Source organism: Lagopus muta, chromosome 9 (genome assembly GCF_023343835.1).
Source record: "Lagopus muta isolate bLagMut1 chromosome 9, bLagMut1 primary, whole genome shotgun sequence".
Classification (NCBI taxonomy): Eukaryota; Metazoa; Chordata; class Aves; order Galliformes; family Phasianidae; genus Lagopus; species Lagopus muta.
In genome coordinates, this window is record NC_064441.1 from 7,733,429 (window position 1) to 7,753,305 (window position 19,877).

General features: G+C 42.9%; 1 protein-coding gene across 11 annotated transcripts in view; it reads right to left on the bottom strand.

Annotated features, from left to right (window-relative positions):
* The window catches only part of LOC125697360 (guanine nucleotide exchange factor DBS-like), a 141,720-nt gene that overhangs the window by 107,421 nt on the left and 14,422 nt on the right, over window positions 1-19,877 (bottom strand). For 7 of the 11 annotated variants that reach the window (XM_048954436.1, XM_048954446.1, XM_048954445.1 and 4 more), the window contains exon 1: window positions 13,810-14,505. The exons of 2 other annotated variants lie outside the window; for them this stretch is intronic. In XM_048954436.1, the coding sequence (XP_048810393.1) occupies window positions 13,810-13,951 (142 nt within the window). In that variant the 5' untranslated portion in view covers window positions 13,952-14,505. Of the gene's footprint in view, window positions 1-6,505; window positions 6,706-13,809; window positions 14,506-19,877 lie in introns of those variants that run through there. 2 more of the 11 variants (XM_048954447.1, XM_048954443.1) reach the window with 2 other exon arrangements.

A 19,877-nucleotide genomic window follows, 5' to 3' on the forward strand; every position in this document is an offset into this window, starting at 1 on the left:
AGGACCACATTTCTTTCCAAATTCCCTGGTTTCTTCTTAAGGACTCTGTGTAAGCAGCCAACCCAGAACAGTTTCCTTTGTGATGCTTTTTCCGCTACAAGCAATACATAGTGAAAGGAGGAAATAAGGGCTGTGAGGCTTTCTTGTCATGAAAACAAAGCCTGTTCTTTTAAAGTGCACACTGAGAAGTTAAAAATATCTTGATAAGCAGCTGGGGGAAAAACCATCACAATATTTATGCATGTGTAGATTGTGTGACCTATATAGTGACCAGCAACTATAATCTCACATTGAGTTAATGTGATACCTTTCTGCAACAGGCACTAACTAGAACTGGTAATTCCTGCTCTTTATTGCAGTTTAAACCAGCAACATTTCTTTACTGGGGATTATCTACCAGTTTAACTGGCAGGATCCAGGTTTATATTACACAGTACCTATTACAACTGGGCCTTTAGCCATCATGCAGCACAACCAGTCCTGGCTTTGTAGATCTTGTCTCTTTACTAAACTCAGTGTGAACAGCTTAACTAGCAGGTGGAAGGAAGAAGGATCCAGACAGATAGTTCATTGTCTGTATGGTGGAAGCACAGAGATACCAGCTAAGAGTCACCAGCACAATACTCCACATTTTAAGGAAACTGAAACAGGCAAAGCAAACAAATTAACAGTAATCTATTATATTTTCTGTTTTGCTGCAGTTTGCAGTTTCCCTCAGAGATCCCATTCTGGACTTGCTTGCAGCTAAGCAAAGGCAAAACTAAACTATCTAAAATATGCAACGTTACTTAATAGGAAGCCAAGTACACAATAAGCCCAATTTCTCCACTAGTCACTTTAAAAGAGTAAAATGACAGCCCTGTTTAGGGACAGATAAATACTACCTCCAAGGACCCCATAACAAAAGGGCCCTGTGATATATGAATGCAGTTTTCAACAGGTACTGACAAGCATCTCTGTATCTTTGGAGAAAGATTCCTAGCATCCTTTAAACAGTCTACTTGAAATATTCCTGAATCACTCCAGTAGTAATAGATACGACCTTGTCAAACCACAGGTTGGCAGTAAGACAGAGGTGGACATGAGAAAATGGGTGGTTAGACTTAATACCAAAAATATGGAAGTAGGAAAAAAAAATAATTAAAATATGTAAACAGAACATGAAGTCTCAGAACTGAGATAACCTGGAGCATCCAATGAAGAAAGCACTGCTGATTTCCGTGTCTGAAAGATGCAATGATATTGCAGCAACTGTGCAGCCCGGCAGGTAGACAAGTGTGCTCAGGTCGGGGTGAGCATGGCTGAGCTCACACCAGTCACATAAATGGAGCAAAGGTTTCTGCAGTGGTAGAAACTGCCACAAGGAGGCTCAACAGAGAGGGAAAATGAACTAGAGAACATGCTGCCATCTCTAGCCTCTCACAGGCTTGCTCATTGCTTCAGGGTGAGTCAGCCTGTCAGTGCAAGGTTTGCTCTTAATGTTTGCCAACATGAAGGCATCATTGATACCAAATAGCCTTGAGTAGAACAGAATTCCACCCCTCCACCCTACTTCACATTGCTGCTTTAGCAGCTTGTTTTAAAGTAGCTCATTTCTGGTTTCTAAAGATGCTTTTCTACCACAAGAATGTTGTGGTGTAAGGATAAAATGGAGTAATGGAAAGAAGAACTGTAGAGTGCCAGGCAGGTCTCTTCTAATTCCCTGTCTGGGCAAGACATGCTCCAGTGAGCCACACAGGACTGATTTTCCATAAACCCCAAACTCTGCAGGAGCCAGTGAGATGATGAGAAAGGAGATATAAAATACTTTTGCTGACTGAGAATCACACATCCAAAGTAATACCGCATAGCTCACTCACTGACATCAGTGGAGAAGAAGATGCAGCAGAAGAAAAAACTAACAGGAGATTAATGAAGTCTGAAACAATAAAGGAAGGTGTCTTGTGGGTCTCGAAGGCAAATCACATCACATGGTAAGAAATGCCTGCAGCAACAACACAAAGAAATACCTGCCCTCTGGCATCTAGACCAGCGCTTCAGGTATATACTGTCCAATACTGATGATTTTGTAACATCACGACAGCACAGAATTTGCAGTAGAAGTTCCAGTCCTTGGAAACATACCATAGAACCACAGAATGGCTTAGGTTGAAAGGGACCTTAAAGACCACCTAGTTTCAACTCCCCTTCCATGGACAGGGTTGTCTCCCATGATTACCTGGGGCTGATAAAGGAAGTTTTTAATCTTTGACTGGAAAAAATTCTTAAAATCCAACCAAAAACAATCCTGCAAGTCTGAGTTTGTTTTAAAGCCAAGACATTTTGCCTAATGTTGACTAGACTTCATCCCAGGATGCCCTGTGGGCTTCCTGGCCTGTGTACTGCAAGCCACATACATACAAGATTGGAGTTCAGACTCTTGAGCTAAAGCAACACACTCTTTTCCTGTGGGATATGTACCACAGCTGAAAAACGCTGCTTTACCAGCATGACATCAGCATGTCAGCCTAGCAGCTGCAGGTTCATAGCTTCAGAAAAGCTTCTGGACATATTTTTATTCACTACACAGGGCACAAAAGTCAATGAGAAAGTTTAAGAAAGCTGACAAGTCATGGGTTTGGCAACCCCTAGTCACTCCAGAGCAGTCCCCTCCTCCAGCAAAGGTACGTGTAGCTGTGCAACTGGAGACCATATCAAAGCACACACCAGCCAAGGGGCTGGGACACAGTTATCTTGGTCATCTTCATTCAAGCATTTCCTAGCTTCTGTGTGGTTATTTGAAGAGGCTGGCATGCTTAGCTTCTCAAATTTAAAAAAGAACAGTTTAATTGGTCCAATAGTACTATGCAATATACAATGCTAGTACCATACACAGGTCACTGAAGTTCAGTCCTCACACATACAATGCAGATCTTCACTACTTGAGCTAATTAAACTTGCCAGGACAATTAAAATGTAAGTAAAGATGTGATACTACAGGAAAAAAATGAAACAAGTCTGTTCATGTACTCCTTGTTCTCATAAACTACTCTATGTTCAGTTCCTAGCACTTGTTTTGCATGTAAGACCAGTTGCACTGCAGAAGCATTAGGCCTTGCGCAGCTTCCCAAGCTGTTCTACCAAGTGGGAAGGAGAAAAAGAAAAGTGGTCAGTACAGCCATCTGCCCAGCACTGCTACTCCTCCCTCCCACGTCCCTAGGGAAGACAGCTCGCATTGCACTGCCAAATTTTAAGAGGAAAAGCACTCAGTTGCATTCACAATTCCTCACTCAGAAGTGGAATATGCCTGGGTTATCCTCCACACACATTTGCCTATTTTATTCCTCATCACAGCTGTATCCATTCCTGCAGCAGGTCTGGAGCACAGCACACAGACTGCTGCCTTCAGAGCTATGCCAACAGCAGCTGATTAAAGCTACAGTGAATAAAATCTTGTTCCCTCCTCTCTTAGCAGAGAGAATCCAGTTTATATGCTAATGGCAACTAATGGTTTCCAACAGTGTTCAAAAGATGATCTGCTAGAGTGAAAGATTGGATTGTGCCAAGCAGATTGACACAGCAGTGCCTTTTGCTCCATGAAGGACAACCAAAGGCAAGGAGCCATAACAGGGCACTGGGGCTTCTTTGTTATTCAGTGACTGAATGCTACAACTGCTTGCCCTTCTCTTGACAAGGAGGGAGGGGCTTGCTTCAATTCCCCCATCTGAAGTCACTAATTTTGCATTAATGGGTTACAAATTTCCAGAGCAAAGTTAATCTCTTCATAATGCCAGTCTAATACATAGTTCACATTTATATTATACTGTGGGAGAAGTAGGGAACGAAGACAGCTGGGAGAGAAATAAAGTATTTGCTAAATTGCTGCAGTACGTCAGCCCACTTCTACACTGCACGAGTTCAGGCAAGAATGACCCTTGCAGCATTGGAAGCAAAACTGTGGATCTGGGGAAAAAAATCAGACTGCTGATGACAGGAGCCAGACAGGGTTAAGCAAATGGTCAAAGATTTCATTTGAAGAGCATGAAAGGACACTGAATGTTAGGCATTCTTATTCTTCTTTAAAATTACCAAAAGGCATCACAAATCCTGAGCTCAGAAGGTAGTTGTTTACTATCTAACCTACAGGTCAAATAATATCTTCTGGCCATCAGTAACAACCCACACAGTTTGCAAAGTGCACAGCAGAGCTAGGTTAGATTCTAAGAATTAAACACACAAAGGAGAGAGGCAAGCTTGCGTGTCACCACTGAAGAAGGTTCAGGCAGTCTGAAACACTCTGTCCAACCAGAATTTCCCATGCAAGTCCTTAAGTAAAACATCTAAGTAAAACCAAAAAGCAATTCCTAGTTATTACACTAGAGAAAGAAGCTTTATTTCAATCTATCTTTCAAAAATTCTGCTTATTTCTCTTCCTTTTTGTGCCCTTTGTTTGCTTTTTGATAAAGTCTGTTTATTTTTCTAGCCCAGATAGAAAGCTCTAAGATTAGTTACTGATATGAGTTGGCCACAAGTGCTACAGATATTTCGCTGTACTCAGAAGAACTGAAAATCCAGGTAGCAACACAAAGGAAATCCCATCCGTTCTCTTATCCTTCTGCAGTATTGCAGACAGGCACTGTGAAGAATCAGAATTCCCACTCGTGTGCAGGTCAACATTGCTGTTATGTAACACGAAATTTTCTGGTTTATCCTCAGATCACATCAGCTGCTAGCAAACTGCAAGGACTTTTTGAGGACTTGCTTGCAGTGCTTTTCAAGTCACAAGGAGTCCAGTGTGTTCCTTCCTTACATTGGAAATGCAAGCAAACCAAGTTATTTTGGACCCCAACATGAACTTCCCTCCAGACCAGAGGCATCAGATCCACGCTTCCTGGTGGCTGCACACCCTGCAGGCACATGCTTAGGGCAAGGTTCTGCACTGCCGCACTGAAACAAGGAAATGTTTAACGAAACAGCAATCCTAGAACATGTACGTTTAAATATCTTTTTCTAAGATGGCAGAACAGCCAGCAAGTTCAGACACAGAATTAAAACCTGGGCCGAGGGGATCCCGAGACTCAGAAGTAGTGAAGTTGACAGCTCTCAGTCAGGCTTACCTGTACTTTAGAAATCAGTTGTTCAGTTGAGTCAAACAGGTGGGCAGGCTGTCGCCAACCCAAGGGTCCCTGCTGCTATCCTATGCAGTGCTGTTGCTGTTACCATTCACTCTCTAAGGTTTATTTCAGCTTTCTGAGCCAACTTTAAAACATTTTGGTATAGATTTTCCTGACAGAAGAAACTGATTTTGCTGCGTTTTCCAGGTAACCACTTCTTGAAAAAATATCTTTTTGTTCTTGTTTGGCTCTTTGCTGTATACAAATAATTAATGATTGCCACAAAAGTTAAACTTCAAAAACTTATGCAGAATTACAAAAGCATACACTCTCACTGTTTAGTTTAGGTGGCTTTATATCCTATCCTATTATGAAAATCCTCAATGCAGTATTGTTGTAAAATCGTGTACCAGCCATAAACAGCAAAGAACAAAAGAAACACCATTCGAGATCATCTGCACAGCAAAATAATTGTTTTGAGACAGATGATACTTGACGTCACGTAGCACAAAGGTGGGGATATCACATAGGAAATGTTATGTTCAGTGCCCTTACAAAACAATCTTTCCTGATTAAAAGACACTCAAGGCCAAAGTCTAATCTCAGCAACACCTTCAAGGACTGAATCTAGATTTACAGCAGCATAACCCAGCACCTTCTCTAGCCTCTCAGCACTGAACATTTCTTGATAGCTTCTAATTTTTGCCAGAGAAAAGTTACCTTCCCAAAAATCCATGCTTCACAGTTACACTGGATTGCTGGAACACGAATTCCAAACAACAGAATCCAATAGCAGATAGTTTCATATTTTCACACTGTTAAAACCCATCATGAATAACAAAAACCACATGTGGTGATCTGTAAAGCTAAAATACATTCCTTATAATACCTTAATGCTAATACAATCAAGAGATGTGGCAGACTGGCTAGCAGACTTCATTCCTTCCTCCCCAGAGTTTGCCAGCAGACAGTTTCACAGCTGAAATGTTATCTAAGAAAATCTTAGTAACTGAACTGAACAGTTCTGAACTATTGTATTCAGCAAAATCATTTTAGTGACTGCCCACAACATTACATTACAAAGGACCACCCAGGTCAGGAGCTGAAGGACTGTTTTCTTGCTCACTCTTGAACGGAGACCGGTTAACTCAAAAATATTTCCCTGGTTACTGCCATTGGAGACAAACAGTGAGCCACAGCAGCCTTTGCTGCCAGCAGCACTCTGAATACATGGCTCAGCAACGGGGCAGACGGTGCACACAGCCACCCTGTCTGCCTACAGAGACCCAGCCACCCTTCCAGCAGTTTTCTCCAAGCTGTCACCACCACCTCAGTTCAGATGCCCATTAGAAAAAGCAATAGAAGCACTTCAAAGAGCAGCTGCTCCCCTTCAGAACCACAAACGCACTCACAGGCACACGCCCTCCCTGGCGTTGCAGGCTGGCTTCTCCGGAGTCCTGCTGCAGTAATGAGTTGATAGGAGGCAGAGGCGAAGGATGGTGGGGTGGGAGGCAGCCTTCTGAGGAAGCGGTCCTGGATCTAACCAGCAGTGCACCAAACAGCTGACGCTCTCCTGGAGCAGCCTGCACAAATTGCTTAGTAACTGCTTCAACGCAACCCACAGCAGAGACCTCTGACACACACCATACCCAAGCTTTAACCCTCCCCAAGGTGCAGCTGGCTTCTTCCCTCCCAGGCAGCCCTCCTCTCAGATCCTTGGACGCTTTGGAGGCATTTGAAGCTTAGCACGGACAAATAAAAGTACATCCCTACAGAGACAAAACAAATTTGCTTGCCTAAACTAAGGCATAGAAAGCACTCTTATTAAAATAACGTTAAATAGTAGGGTGTTCAGGGCCAAGGGAAACCAACAGTACTGCTGTGGATAGCTATCTTGGAGGACTACCCCAAAGGCACACCCACAAGCCAGAGCACAAGTACTGTTATTTAAAGACAAAGTAAAAGACATGAAATCTGTATGTAACTACAGACAAATGCCCAATCAAAGAAGAGCATCACCATACGAGAGCACCAGACACATATGACAGCTGCAGACATGGTGGATGGAGGTAGACTAGGAGAGCAGCAAGATGCAGAGCATGTTTTTACATTGTGCTTTCCTTCTGCAGCCTCTCCTAAACTGCATGCTAAGCAAATAAATTTACCAGCTGTGGCACATGCTTAATGTTACTCTGCTTCCCACTCTGACACTAATGTTCACATGTAGACGATTTACAATCAAGCTGTCTCCTATTCCAGCTACATTTTGCCCTCGGGAGGGTGAGAGCTTCAGCACAGTGAACGCACAACAGCCCAGCTGCACTCCCGGACCCAGCTCTGCTCTGATGCCAGCCCCGGGAAAGGCAGAGCTGGGTACAGCCAAGGAGTAGCGTAGTGCAGTGCCCTCTCCTGGGCAGCACCCACAGCCTTCCTGCAGAAGCTCGTTTCCTCTGGGAGCAGAGGAGGGTAAAGCTCTCCAAGGGGTCAAGTGATAAATCTTTGCTGGTAAGCATGTCAGATCATTAGATCCCAGTAGAAGTGTTGCAGACTAAGGAGCAGATCCAGCTGTGGAGGCAGAAGGTTAAATGTTACCCTGCAGGGGAATACAAATGGCTAACCTCCCACAGGGCTCCTGGACGGGGAGAGGAATGAATTTGTCTGAAAAGGGACACGAAGAAATTCACCCCTCAATCCACAGGCATGCTCAAATTAAAGTTCATCAAGAAATAAGAACTTTCTCAAGTTCACAGATAAATGTTAAAGCATCAAGTATGTTTCATTTGCATAATCAGTAAATGCAATTTCAGTGTACCTCTGCAGGATGTTATTGCCAGGTTTAGAAGGCTTGCTCCTGCCTCTGTCAGTTGAACAACATTTTGTCCCATCCATATATTGTCCCACCAGATTTGGAATAGAGTATTGATGCTTCAATTTCCAATTACTGGTGACATCTGCAGTACCAACAAAAGTTTTTATAAAAAGCATATACATTCAAGGACCTGATTCTCAGTTCCAGTGTACCACCTGAGCATCCGACTGCATACATCATCCATGTGTTCACAGCTGTAAGTATGGCACTACAAAAGCACGGCAGGGAACGGCTCATGTCCTACCGCCTCTAGCTCATAGATTCTTTCACTGCAGGACCAGAAGGGACCACCATGTTCATTGTGTTTGACTTGTTGAACACACAAGAAGTTCACAGAAATTGGATTAAACCAGCATTTTAGAAAGCTCTTTAATCTCATGTTAAAGGCTGTAGTCAAATGCAAATCCAGTGTTTCCCCTGCAGTTGCCCTGATGTAGAGAAATTGGCTTGTGTTCAAAGCTCTCACTTCAATTTCCAGCCCAATGATTTTTCTGGTTTTGACTAACATAAAAATACAAATTTGTAATTTCTCTCACTTATATCTTTTTACTGGCAGATGGTCTTTCCTGAGTGTAGCTGTAAAGTCAACCTGCACAGGCTGAAGGGAGGATGTGGTAAGAATCCCATTGCTTTACCTCTTCCCATCTCACCTTAGCTCCTCCTAATGCTAGCAGAGCATTATTAATTAATTAGTTAAGCAGATCTTATTAATTAACAGGATCTCAGTTCAATAATCAGATCTTCAGCCATACAGACTGTAGTTCCCTAGAGCGTGCTGCTGTGGAGCCCTCTATCAAGGCAGTGACCGAGATTTAGACAAATAAGTGGAACTCTGCAACCCTGAGTTCAGTGCCTTAGACAGGAAAGGTGTGCAGTCTCTGTGCAGAACAGACTTGCTGAAAAAGGTAAAATAAGAAATGTTTGATCAATACTTTCTGTCTGCTGTAGAAGGCTGGAGGATTCTGTACCCTTGAGAAATGGAATGATGCAAGAGGGACAAAAATGTGTGAAAGAAGACACCTGGCACAGTCTAAATATTCATAGATAGGAAGCTACACTGCTGCAGCAAAACATTCTTTTCTACTTGAGCCCAGTAGTTCCATTAGATAATGTCACATAGGTGAAGGAGAAGAATTTGTGACAAAGAAACCTTATGGAGCAAGCTAATCTCACGAGGGTGAGAGCTGTGCACAGACTCTGACCTCCCTGTACATTCAGCACCGCTTTTCCCTGAAGTCTTCCAAACAAACTGAGCGATCACCTTGCAGTACCAAATTCTGCACGTTAACAAAACATTACAAATTACAGCAATCTGTCTATCCTTGTTTAATGCTTTTCCATTTTTTTCTGAGTTGTTTCTTGTTCTGGTATCCCAGAAGGAATGAGGAAACAAACACCCAGAAGGTCTCTAGTATAACTTGCCCTTTGAGAATTTGTTCTCTTGATCTTCTTCACAGCATTTATTTCTCAGAACTTTTAAATGGAAATCAGACTGCGCCCTCTCTGTTTTCATTACCATTTTCTGGACTCTTTTTGACTAGGTGAGCAGCATTCGGTACTGTTCAATAGCTGCAAAGCAGCTTGCATCTCAGTGGGAAGAGGTGAAGAGAGACAAAAGCATCTCAGATAAGGATCTTCGGTACAGAAATCCCAGTGGAAACCAGAATATTTCAGTTATTTCCTTCACAACGTGAGCTGAGTGGAAGAAAAAAAAAAGAAAGAAAAAAAAAGGAAATATCCCAGTTTCCCTAGGTAGCATTTTATATCAGAGAATAATAAATATAAAATACAAATAAAGCAAAAAAATAAAAATAAAATAAAATTCTTCCCAATGCATGAGGAGACACTGCAACTGGATCTGAATGAGTTTTGAAATACCTTCCCTTTACACTGCACATTTCAGTCTTCATGTGATCCAAGCTCAGTCTCTTTTCCCAGTAATCAGTGCCTTTGAGAAAAAGGCAGCCATGTGGGAAAGGAAGGTGTTTCTCATTTATTTCACTACTGAAAGAAGAGGTGCTCCAAAATGCACAAGAAATTTCAGCCTGGCCTCATTCAGATGGGATTTCATACTTCAGGCAGAGCCAAAGAAGCCATTTTCTGTCTAAATCCTCATCTGCCCTTCAGATTTCCAATATGTCAGTCCCTTTTCCTTCCTGAACAGACAGATCTGAAGAGCTGCTTTTCAATTGCTGCAGTAACAGAGACACAGGAGTGGGACAGAGCAAGTGCCCATGATTGCTGGACAGTCGTAACTGCAATATTCTTCTGTCCTAGGGAAGGACAAAATCAGAAATGTGATGTCAGCACAAGAGACAGGTCTCCAAATTACTGACAAAGAGGATCCTGCCTGTTTTTTGCAACATCTGCAAAATCCTGAATAGTCTCAGTAATGAACTGCGTATTCCTCAGCGTCTGCAGATTCATTGCCCAGTTTTATGAAGCCACCAGCCTCAAGCACAGTTTAAAATCACACATTTATTAAGCTGAAAATAAATAGTCCATGTGGAGCCTCAGGCTTGAGAGCACATAGAAACGTGGCCCAATCAACCAAAGCTCAACATCAAGCCCATTTAGCTTTGTGGTCCCTTGTGAGCTATTGGAGGATTCGAGAAACACAATGCAAGTCAAACAAAGGGCATCTGGGGACAGAGGGGACAATTTTGGCAAGAGATATCCTAATGCATAAAAGATGTTAATCAGCAGCTGGGTGACATGAATAGTCATGTCACTGTTGACAAGACAGGAGCCTCTGTCCGTGAATGATGTATTTCATGATGAGAGGCTATCCTGTGCTTTCAGTTTCAAGATCTCATATGGAGTCAAGAGCACTACAAGAAGGGTCACCTCTGGACTGGAGTCCCTGCCACAGTTCTTGTCTGTCTTTCTGAGGACTCCTTCTCCCTGGTTTTCAGGTATCACACCTGCACACTGCAGACCCACGGAGTCTCTGGGTTACGTACTGAAGCTCACAACAGTGCTTGTTGTTATACCAAATGTGCAAAGGGACTTTAGAACATGAAAGCCAACTCTTACTACAATATCCTGCCCTGGCATGGCTCCTTTTCCCTTTTTCTTACATTGTATGGCAAGCAAGGCAGGACTGAGCACTTATCACTTCCCTTCAGCTGATTTGTCTGTGTTTTTAAAAGCATTCCCTATTTTCACCTCTATACAAACAGGTGACTACAACCATACTTTCAATCACTCATCAAAATAAATCACAATGATTCAAAGGAAGCCTTGAAGTCTCATGATCCAGATACTGAGTTAGCCCAGCCCAGCACTGCCTGCTACTGGCATTGCTGATCAGCTGTATCTGCATCTGCCACAGATATTAAACCCAGAGAACAGCATACATGTAGAGAGCTAAGTACACAGAAGGGATTTAATTCTGGATCCACTAGGATGAATATGGTCTGAAATAAGACATGGCCACAGGAGATTGATCTATTAGTAGTTAATAGATTAGACAGAAAAATAAAATCTACTTTCTCTTCAGCAAATGCCATGGCATCAGAAACTCACAATTATCATTCCAGAGAAATGGTATTACATCCTTCTCATGTGCTCAAGCTGTGGGCAGAAAAAAATGTTCCGACCTTGTAAGGCTCAAGCCAGCAGAACTGAGGCACTCAGCTGTGTCCACAGGAAAGGACTCTGCTGCTGCAGGCCTCACTGCACCCAAGTAGCCTCTGCTTCTGCTGTAGTTGCCTCTGTCTTCCATCTCCTCTCACTGTGATATTTAGTATAATAGATCCAATTACCTGACAGTATTTACAGGACTTCACAGATGTGGATTGTATGTGAAAAATGCTTTGTATTTCAGAATGCCAGAAGTAGTACTGAGTAAGCACCAGCCAATTAGTGCTAGATAACAGCTCAGCTGGATCTCTGCATTTAGAAAGGGCATTTCCAAGTGAGAGTAAGTTAGAACATGCCATGGAGATCTGTTACACTGCATTGTCACTGTGTTCAAACAGAGCCAACCTCAGAAAAAGGCACGTATGCAACCCTAGAGCTTGCAAACAAGGCTTTGCTAGCAGCAGACTAGCAAGACGGGGCAGGCACGGTCAATACATGCAACTGGTTGTCACCAATTTATTTTCACAGCTCACACAGCTCTAATAGATGCAGCTGAAGGCATTCAGTTACTAACAACAACATAACTTCATCCCTTCGTATGGCCCTTGTGGTAGAATTTAAAACAAAGCAGAAAATACTTTTTTCTGCCTCACCAAATGGAAACATGCTCAGACTGAGTTGACTCATAGCCCGTTTCCTAGCAGAAAATAATTTTCCAAAGAATTTCTGCCCATGACACCATGCCAGGTCATCTCTCAACATATTAGGCAGGGAAGGTGTTTCCCTGGGAACAGTAACCATGGCAAAACCAGTGTCTCTCCCTTTCTACTACTTACAGGAGCAGAAAGAACAGCAGATGCCTGCATTCTGCCTCCAGTAGTTGCACACTCCGTAAGCTACCTGGAAAGACCTGATTAACGACTGGAGAGAAAGGCAGAGGAATTCTGTTCATCTGCTTAAATACCAGGCATTTTTGTCATTCTACACTGTAAACTCAGAATATCTCGTTACAAAGAGTGCAACTGGAAACATCAGTGTTAGTGAAAAGTCAGCCAAATACAACAATGTGTAGGTAGGCTCCAAGCCCAAAAATCAGCACGGGTAAATGGCCAACAGAAACAGAGGTACAATGGGATGGCTTTGCAGTTTTCAAACCCTGGCATTGTGCATTAGAGCCCTACTAAAGAAAGCATTTGCAAACCCCAGTTTGCTGTAAGCAGTAGTTGCCTGCAGATCACCTGCTTCTGGCCCATCTATTTTTCTGCAGAATGGTCTCGATTTCTCAGATTGAACACAACTCTCAGATACATGGATTTCCAAACAGTAATGATCAAGGAAGAACTAAAACAGGCTGCAGCTTCAGCCCATGACCATTTTGAAACCAGAGTTTTGCAGAAGAGCTAACTAAATTATAGTAATGCAACAATAATTGAAAGCACAATCACAATGCATGCTTTTGAGGATCTTTTTGTCACACACTGAACATGTTATATACTTCTGGATTCAGGTTTGGGAAGTAGTTATCCAAGTAAATAGAGCAATGATAGCAAAGGGCTCTTTAATGACAACAAACAGAAAAAAAAAAATGCTCAATGATTCAGCAGTCTTAAGAGATGATGAAACAGTCAACAGCATAGATTTAAACTAACGTTATTCCACTTCAGAGTTAACGTGCGATTAACACACACTGCCAGGACACCAGCACTAGGAACTCACTCAGCACACAATACTTCCCTGTGCGCAGTGCAAATCGTACAGGGCACAAGCTGACAGTCTGGCTTTCTGTGCTGGTACAGACTCACAAAGATACGGACCTTCTACACAGTGATTGAGAAGCAGTGTGACAGGGTCAGCTGGCTCATGAGACCCACTGCCACATCTCCTCAAGTGAATTTCAAAGGGGTATTTCACATGCACAACAAATACCTGCTCCAGACACACTACAGAAAACTCAGTGCCTAACACCCAAGTGTTAAATAAACATTTATTCAGAATGAGTTGAGCATTCCTTTTAACCCTCTTTTGCCCAAAATCACTGCAGATATCCCAAACATATCCAGTCAAGCCAAATGATACAGTCATACCAGAGTTAATATCCAGCTCAGCCAGTTGTCTTTGAATTATTCAACACTGGCTTCTAAAAAGAAAAATAAATAAAATAAAATAAATTAGAAAAACAAGCACCTTTTGTAAATCTCCTAGGAATGCAGTGCAGCTACCACTAAGAGAAGATGCTATTACTTTTAAAGATGCTGCACATACCTTTCTTTGCCATACACTCCAGTCTAATGCATCCTCCTATGAAATCATGATAAGATTTCATTTCTCCCTCTGTTATCCGAACAGCAGTGAAAGGTAAATTCCTGGGCACCTGTTGTCCACATTTCTGACACCGGGAAGTCATTGCCAGAGCTCAGGAGACTCTTGTCAGGAATCTGCTCTCTGTTCACTGGAATCCAGCCTGGTTCTTCAGCAGCCAGTCCAGGCTGGTGACTTTATCCCACGTAGTTCATTCAAGGTCACCCTCGCCAGCAGGATGTTCGCCATTGCAATTGGCTAAGACTTTTATAGGCTTACTGACTGTGTTTGTTTCTCCCTCCTTGCTTTCAATATCAGTTTACTTTATTCTCTCATTCAGAATGAAAGCTGTGAACCTCAACACAGCCAGTGCCCTGAATGGCTTCCTTATCATTAATTTAAAGCTATCCTACAAGCTGCGATGAGAAGAAAGGATCTCAGAAGCACGTTGCAGGATCACAGGATGCACCTTAAAAAACACACCAAATTTGTCCAAAATTTTTTCTCTACGAAAATATTTTTCTTCATGACTTTCGCTGTCTTCAAGGCTTTTGATTCTATGATTCCTCATGATTAACACTGGGATTTTTTGACTTCTGTGTTTCAGCTTGGACAGCAAGGAGACTGCTCTGCAGAGCTGCTCAGCCAATTACTCATATGTCTGGCAGTGGTGCTGGGAAGCTGCAACCGTACAGAAAAGCCCTCTGCTGCTGTGCACAGTCCCTGCTCATAAGATCTGATAATCTAAATGCACAGAGTAGCAAATAGAGAACAGAAGAAAAGTATTGCTAGCAGGTATACACTGTTAATTGGACAACCCCCACCCAAACTTTGCTCCTTTAACAGAAGTTTGACACTCATATTTGGAAATTGGGATATATATTTTAAAATCTCTTTGAAGGTGCTGGATATTTGAGATTTTTTCCCCCACTCATAACTATTCCCATCATGAAAACTTACTGATCAGGTAACCTGGTGAAGAAACTAGTAATTGGGAAACTGAGTGCAGAGAGAATGTTCAATCCTGATGTGGCAAAATAAAAAGGAACCTTTGCTGGAGGGGAGGAACTGCATAGGAAATGCACAGATGGGCACAAGACCAGTATTGGTGACAGTGCAAAGAATACAGCAAGAACCTAATAATTCAGGGCCAACCTGCAACCAGAGCTCAAATGCAGGGACCCGAGCACAGAACAAGCTTGCTGCAAGGATCTTATATGCGAAGAGGAGAGGCTTTTTTCTCTGCCTCAGTCACTATCACCTGCTGGCACTTTTCATAGCTACAGCCAGCGTTGTTCAGCTTGTGGCCATCTCAGATCACAGCTGAGTCCTAGAAACAGGAGAAAAGGAGCAAACAAACACAAATCAGAGAATGAAAGAGAGGGGACAAAGATGCACAGGAGAAAAAAAACACAAGCCTTACACGATGCTGCTACTAACATGACAAATAACTACATGGACAAGCAAGAATGCCTGGTGGCTGAAGCACAGAAGTATTAACTCAACCCTACTTCTTTCCTACCAGTTCCAGTGCTTCCCTGCCACAGTGAGCCATTTGAGCTTCCTAACCCTTTCCTTTTGGTGATAGAAAGCTATAAAAGAGATTCCTGCCGTTAAAGACTTGTGCTCCCCCCCATCCCACCCAGGGTTCACTGCATACCATAAATTCGGTTGCCCTTCAATCTGCCAAACCTCTGCCTGCCAAGCATTCAGCTACAGAGCACAAAGGGACCAAGAACAGAGGTGTAAGGGGTAGGATGGATGGACAGAAATACATTTAGTCTCATCTGAGTTTATTTCAAGTATGCTGCACTGTTTCCTAAGACACAAACAATTACCTTCTGCACCAGATGTGTCTGCCCAGGAGCTGCTGTGGTAACCAGGAAAGCTTTTATGTAGCATGTTACCAAACATGTACTCAACATTCATAATTGATGTTTTCAACATTTTCTTTCTTTAGATAAAAAGGTATCAGCCTGACTGAAAGGAACTTATTGCTCTGTAAACACAGAAGAGCACAGTGGAGGGAACAGATACAGAAGAGAAGCAGGAATGTTTCCAGAGATTGTCACAGAATGGAGGGGAGTTACTTCCCTGCTGCTCCAGACAACCACAGCAACGTGGTTGAAAACAATAAGAAAGAGGATATTTTCTGCTCATGAACTGACAGGATTGCTTAGCAACAGTGTCTGGGTTGGGCTAGCAATGAAAAAGCAAGTAAATAGTGTAAGAGTTTCATCAAAAACAGGAAGGAATCCCAGATATATTCAGTTGACATTAGCAGAAAGTCTGAGGAATTGCACTGCTTTCTAGTTTTGTCAGAAATACCCATTCATCTTGGAATTTGAGCCTTTTCTTTTTATAGGGATACAGTAATGACAGCAAACACCTTCACCTTCTTGTGTGTACAAAGGACAGCCAGAAATTTAAAGTAAAATCAGTTAAGTGGGTTTAAATCCCTTGTCTTTTCTAATGAAATAACATGCTTCTGCACCACGAGGCAGCGCTCCAACGGTTGGTAACACTATAACCATGAAACAAGCAACAAATGCAATGGATCTCAATACTGGTGGGTCCCAAAGGACCTCAATTCTTATCTCTTCATGCAAAGTGAGTTTGGGAACTATATTTATGGGCCAGGGAAAGGAAGGATGGAAGTCTGTCTCTGCTATGTGAGGCACTGAGGCAGCCACAGCACACCCTACAAAGTCACCCTACAAAAAAATTCAATCAGCATCGTGATACTTAACTTATTCATGGAGACCAGCAGCTCCCATCATGCATGCACAGTATACTGCAAGGCTGAGAAAGAAAGAATCTAAATCCATTGCTGCCATTTAGATTGATCTGCATGGAAGATAAGAAAAAAAAATCCATATTTCGTTGCCAAAAATCCCTGCTTCAGACTTTCCTGTGATGTTTTATTTGAAGTTTGAACTGTGCTGTTTGTTAGCCACGCTGAAGCACTGTTTGTTTCATGTGTACCTCAGTGGCCTTTCTGCCTTCCTCACCATCCAGATCGTGAATCTGATGAAACCAAAAGTCATTTCAGCAGCCTAAAAACTGATTTTCAGAGTACAAACTCAGTGCAGTTACAGGCAACATCCATTTATCTGTTCAGATAGGAAACTGGTGTTTTCTATTAGTTTCCATTTATTTTATTCCAAATGATAAAAAACTAGAAATCCTTCCTTCCTGTCTTTTTTTTTTTTTAAGGCATTGTTTCAAATCCCAAGGAGTTAACAGAACAAGTGGAAGAAGGATCTCTGCTGGTAGAATTACTTTTAGCACAGAGCACTATTGCAGTGGCAGCACGCAGTGACTGCACGAGGAGGTACTAATTCCAGTGCCATATGGCTTCAGAATCTCATTACACTGATCTGCTTAAAGTGACTTCCTAACTGATGAGGAAAACATTTCTGGTCACCTCAACAGTAGGAAATAAGAACTCTGTCACTGCTGGAGCAAATTTATTCCCATAGAATCATTTGAACTGGAAAGGACCATTAAAGGTCATCTTGCCCAACCTCCTGCAGTGAACAGCAACACCTACAGCTCCATCAAGTACCCAGTGCCTGCTCCAGCCTCACCTTGAGTGTCTCCAGGAATGGGGCATCCACCACATCTCTGGGCAACGTGTGCCAGTGCTTCCCTATCCTTGCCTTAATTTAAACAAACAAACAAACCACAACCAACTTGTCAGTGCCATTGATGGAGATATTAAAGAGCAATGGTACCAGTACTTAACCTTTCACCGCTGATCTCCATCCAGACAGTGCATACCATCCCTGCACAAACTGCCCCACCAGCTACTGCACCAAGCCCTATTTCTGTGCCCTACAGCCGTGCCCTACTGCTGTGCCATACTTTAGTGTCCTACTCTCCCTCCTTGCCCTTCTGACTTCACAGTTTTTGCCATGGTTCTGCCTCTCTGGGAAAGGTCCTCCAGCACGAGCCTCCAATCGATCCAGATCCAGAGCCAATTCCCTCAAAGTCTTCAATGCGAGCTGTCAAACCTGGAGTGGACATAGCTAAGATCGTAAGACAGCCTTGCCAAAAAACTTGGTTGCCATCTTAAAGCTAGACTCACACAGACATCCTAGGTCAGTCAAATTCCCTTTACCATCATATAAGAAACCCAAATCCACAAATAATGCCAAAGCTGTACCCACTGGGTTAACATCCTGGTTTTCTGACCCCGAACATAATGGTCACCTTGCCATCAGTACAGCACACACCATCAGAGTAAATGCACAGGCACAGCCTTTGTGCCATTGCCTTCCAGCAATAGCGAGGATGCTGGAAGAGAAATTCTCTGAGCATTAAGAAAGGAACAAGCTTTTCTCCTCCCTGTACTCTGCCACAGGCACGCTGACTCAGCTCCATTGTGACAGCAACCCTGATTCTTGCCAGCATCCAGAGCACTGCACTGTTCCCCTTTCTTTCCCTCTTCACCTTTTTCCTTCCAAAAGTCAAGAATTGGAGCACCAGCAGTGTAGAACAGCTGCTGGATCCATTCAGCTAAGGCCACCAGGATTGTTTCCTTGCCCGAGGAATAGCTGTGCACGTTCCCTAACTGAAGCAGCACTTTATTTTTTGCTGTTGTAAATCATGACTTAAAGCAGATAAATTGAAACCAAAAAGACACAGATATAAAAATAGGATCTTTAAGAATCACAAGGGCTGTTGATACTGAAGGCTTTTGGACACATGCCAAGCATTAGCTGAAATGAAAGAAACAGCTTCTCACATTACGAAGTACAGTGAAGGAGTGTCCAACGTTTTATTGCTGTCTCTCAAACACTCAACATCAGCAACTACATAGGGTGAGATATTGGACACGAGGGACAATTGACCTTCTCCTGTCTGCATGTGTGTGCACTGAGGTTCACTCAGTTACCTGAGCAGTCCACAGGGAGAAAGGAACTCCTATCTATATCCCGAACACCACGGCTTTGACTGATTGGGTTTTCCCCGCTGGCAGATACACATCAAACACACTCCTTCCACATCCCTAGGGCAATGCTTGCGTCCTTCAAGGAAACTGAAGATAAATAGATACAAACTGTGTCAGTCAAAACAGTTATTCCCCCTTAGCAACACCAAGAATGGATAACCTGTCAGTATGTGCATTGGTGGCAAGAGCACTCCATTTACCTGCCACGTCCAGAATGCCACACAAAGCACAGAGCACAGCACGAAAGAGATGCTGCTCCATCACATACAACCACACTTCCAGATCTTTTGCCCTGTCTTCTAACCAGCACAAACATTGGTTTTCAGTGCCTTACTTTATCTTGATTCTGTAATGTCTAATAGTAGTGCAAACTAATGAGCTGCCTTCTTACAAGATTTTCACAGCATTTACAAGAACCCAAGAGTATCGATCCTTTGTCAAAACCAGGCAGGGTCTGGGAACCTGATCTGCTAACAGGCAGGTAGGGCTGCGCAGTGCAAAAGAGGTCTAATAGTTTCAGAAGCAGAGCAGCGTACAGCTGCGTGAGATAATTTGTCTTACAAGAGGCAGTGGACAAAGGCCTTTCCCACCAACCCAGCACCATAGTCCTGATAGCAGGACACCACCATTCGCACTCTGGGACATGCTGAAGCCTGCCTGCTCAGGGTTAGACCTTCGCTTAATGTAAATTAAACACAGTGCTTTTGACTTCAACAGCACTATGCACTTAAATTGCCTAAAGCTGAGCAGTGCTGTACTCTGATGAGATAAGAAATGACTGTTTAGTCTGCCAGAAAACCCCACTGCAAATACTTTCTGCTGATCAGCCCAGATTAACTTAATAAAATGTATCTAAATCACACATCTGCTTGTGGACCCAAATCCCAGCAGGCATAAGCCCACTTCATGGGATATGACTTTAGGTAGGGCTCTGTACTTCCCAAGAGATTCTCCACTGAGCCCTTTGGTACCACAGAGAAGTTGCTACTCTCATGAAATGGAACACCTCCCACTTAATTGCCCATACAGCGAGACACCATAAGAACATATGTGTTTTTTCAGATTCATTTAGTAA